This window comes from Eurypyga helias, unplaced genomic scaffold (assembly GCF_000690775.1).
Source record: "Eurypyga helias isolate BGI_N326 unplaced genomic scaffold, ASM69077v1 scaffold34219, whole genome shotgun sequence".
Lineage (NCBI taxonomy): Eukaryota > Metazoa > Chordata > Aves > Eurypygiformes > Eurypygidae > Eurypyga > Eurypyga helias.
The window spans coordinates 10,147-12,837 of record NW_010270806.1 but is presented as its reverse complement, the minus strand read 5'-3'; the positions used below and the strand labels follow the sequence as shown (position 1 = coordinate 12,837).

The 2,691-nt window shown below is 59.8% G+C and overlaps 1 protein-coding gene across 1 annotated transcript in view; it reads left to right on the top strand.

Annotated features, from left to right (window-relative positions):
* Positions 1-34: 34 nt before the first annotated feature.
* Positions 35-2,691, top strand: part of USP48 (ubiquitin specific peptidase 48) — a 10,790-nt gene continuing 8,133 nt past the window's right edge. The window contains exons 1-3 of the mRNA XM_010158586.1: positions 35-151; positions 381-537; positions 2,020-2,147. Of these exons, the coding sequence (XP_010156888.1) occupies positions 441-537; positions 2,020-2,147 (225 nt within the window). The 5' untranslated portion in view covers positions 35-151; positions 381-440. The remainder of the gene's footprint in view (positions 152-380; positions 538-2,019; positions 2,148-2,691) is intronic.

Genomic DNA, 2,691 nt, shown 5'->3' with positions numbered 1-2,691 from the left:
GTGACCGGTGGGCGGGTGCTGGTTCCGCAGGAGGAACTGCCGGGGGAACCCCAACTGCCTGGTGGGGATCGGGGAGCACGTCTGGCTGGGCGAGATAGATGAGAACAGCTTCCACAACATTGACGACCCCAACTGCGAGCGCCGCAAGAAGGTACCCCCTCAACCCCCCCCGAAAGCATCCCTCGCCCTCCCCGCGCCCGGCGGGGACACAGGGAGGTGACGCCTCGCGTCCCTCTGCACCCAGGGAGTTTGGGATGCGGCTGTTTGTGCCACACCGGCGCGGCACCTTCCCGACAAACAGCCGCAAATCCCGGCTGTGGGGTTTCTGCCTGCTCCCCGCCGGCGGCGAGCCACGACTCTTGCCTTTTCTCTTACACCAGAACGCGTTCGTGGGCTTAACGAATCTGGGCGCCACGTGCTACGTCAACACCTTCTTGCAGATGTGGTTTCTGAACCTGGAGCTCCGGCAGGCCCTCTACTTGTGTCCCAGCACCTGCGGCGAGTCCGTGGCTGGAGAGGGCATCCCGGGAGACAGAGGTGGGTGGGAGCTGCCAACCGGCCCCGTTTGCTCGTTTTCTCCTAAAATCTTACGCGCTGGCCCCGGCTTTGGGATAACGTTTGTCGGGAAAACCGATGGGTGAAGCTACAACCGCTCATCCACGCCGTTGGGTTTTTGAGTCCACCCCCTGCCTTTTGGGAGGAAACCATCCTTTCCCCAGCTCGTTTCTGAAATCATAGAATCATAGAATCCCAGACTGGTTTGGGTTGGAAGGGACCTTAAAGCCCATCCAGTTCCAACCCCCCTGCCATGGGCAGGGACACCGTGCACTAGACCAGGTTGCTCCAAGCCTCATCCAGCCTGGCCTTGGACACTTCCAGGGATGGGGCATCCACAGCTTCTCTGGGCAAATCGGAGCGATCTGGTCTGGTTGAGGAACCTGCCTGGGGTTTGTTTCTTGCCGGGCTGCTCCTCCGGCAGGTTCCCAGCTTCAGGATGGAGCTGGGGTGGGAGCACACGGGTTGGGGCTGATCTGTGCCACCGCAGAGCCGCACTCGTCCCGTGGGAGGACGAAAACTTAGGTCCCTGACACGAGCGAGACTCGCAGCGGCCTGGGGGTGACGGACCTCTGATGTGTCGTCTGGCGCTCGAGGTGCGCCCTGGGCCAGGGCCGCTGCCCGATTTCTCCTTTTCCTGTTTTCACCGCGGTTTGAAGTGACGTCTCGCTGTTTAGGGTAAAAAAGAAGCTGTTGCTGTGGGGTAAGTAGCGCACGCTGCTCGGAGTATTCACCCACGGCTTGTGCTAGGCCCTGCGGGATGTTCACGGTTGGACTCGATGATGTTAAGGGTCTTTTCCAACCTGAAGGATTCTGTGATACTTGGGCCTTTGCTGTCAGCACTGCCACAAATCATAGCATCATAGAATCACAGACTGGTTTGGGTTGGAAGGGACCTTAAAGATCATCTAGTTCCAACCCCCCTGCCATGGGCAGGGACACCTTCCACTAGACCAGCTTGCTCCAAGCCTCATCCAGCCTGGCCTTGGACACTTCCAGGGATGGGGCATCCACAGCTTCTCTGGGCAACCTGTCCCAGTGCCTCCCTACCCTCTCCAGGAAGAATTTCTTCCTGCTATCCAATCTAAACCTCCCCACTTTCAATTTAAACCCGTTACCCCTTGCCCTGTCACTACAGGCCCTTGTCAAAAGTCCCCCCCAGCTTCCTTGTAGCCCCTTCAGGCACTGGAAGGGGCAATGAGGTCTCCCCGGAGCTTCCCTTCTCCAGGCTGCCCACCCCAACTCTCTCAGCCTTTCATCACAGCAGAGGGGCTCCAGCCCTCGGAGCATCTTCGTGGCCTCCTCTGGACTCGCTCTGCTCCTCACGACAACCTAAACCAGCTTTCACAAAACATACTTTAACCATTAAATTTCCCCTTACAAAGAAAGAACGAGCCAGGTACCTGGAAGGGTCGCCTCCTGCCTGGAACGACTTGCCCTAACTCGTGCAACTTGCCTCAGCAGACTACGAGCCTCGGACCATTTGCGAGCACCTGCAGTACTTGTTCGCGTTGCTGCAGAACAGCAAAAGGCGGTACATCGACCCCTCCGGCTTCGTCAAGGCGCTGGGCTTGGACACGGGACAGCAGCAGGTCGGTTTGAAAAGCGCCCCCCGAGCAATTGCCGTCTGTCAATAGCGTGAAACTGCCTTTTTGTGTTGTTTTAGCACTTCTGGTCCAAACGCAAAGGGAGAAGCAGCGCTCCGGGCCCTTCCAGTCGGTGTAGGGCGTCAGGAGGAGCCCAGGGAGCAATGGGATGGGGACGAGGGGTGTTGTAGGGCCTCCCTGACCCTGGCACCCTGCGAGGTGGGAGCCGAAGCTGCCATGAGGGTCCTTCCACGGGTGCTGCGTGGGCTGCACCCCCGGGTGGGCAGTTCAGGAGGGGTTGAAGGGCTCTTGCAGGGCAAAAAGACTTGTGGTTGGATCACCGGGAGCCAGACAAGGTCCAGCGTGAGAGTGTGGGGCAGAGCAAGGCTGGATAGAGGGGGTGGGGAGGGCAGATGGGCCCTGTGGGGCAGAGAAAGGCTGGATAGAGAGGGGCAGGGGGGCAGACGGGCCATGTGGGGCAGAGAAAGGCTGGATAGAGAGGGGCGAGACGGGCCGTGCGGGGCAGACCAAGGCTGGATAGAGGGGGGGG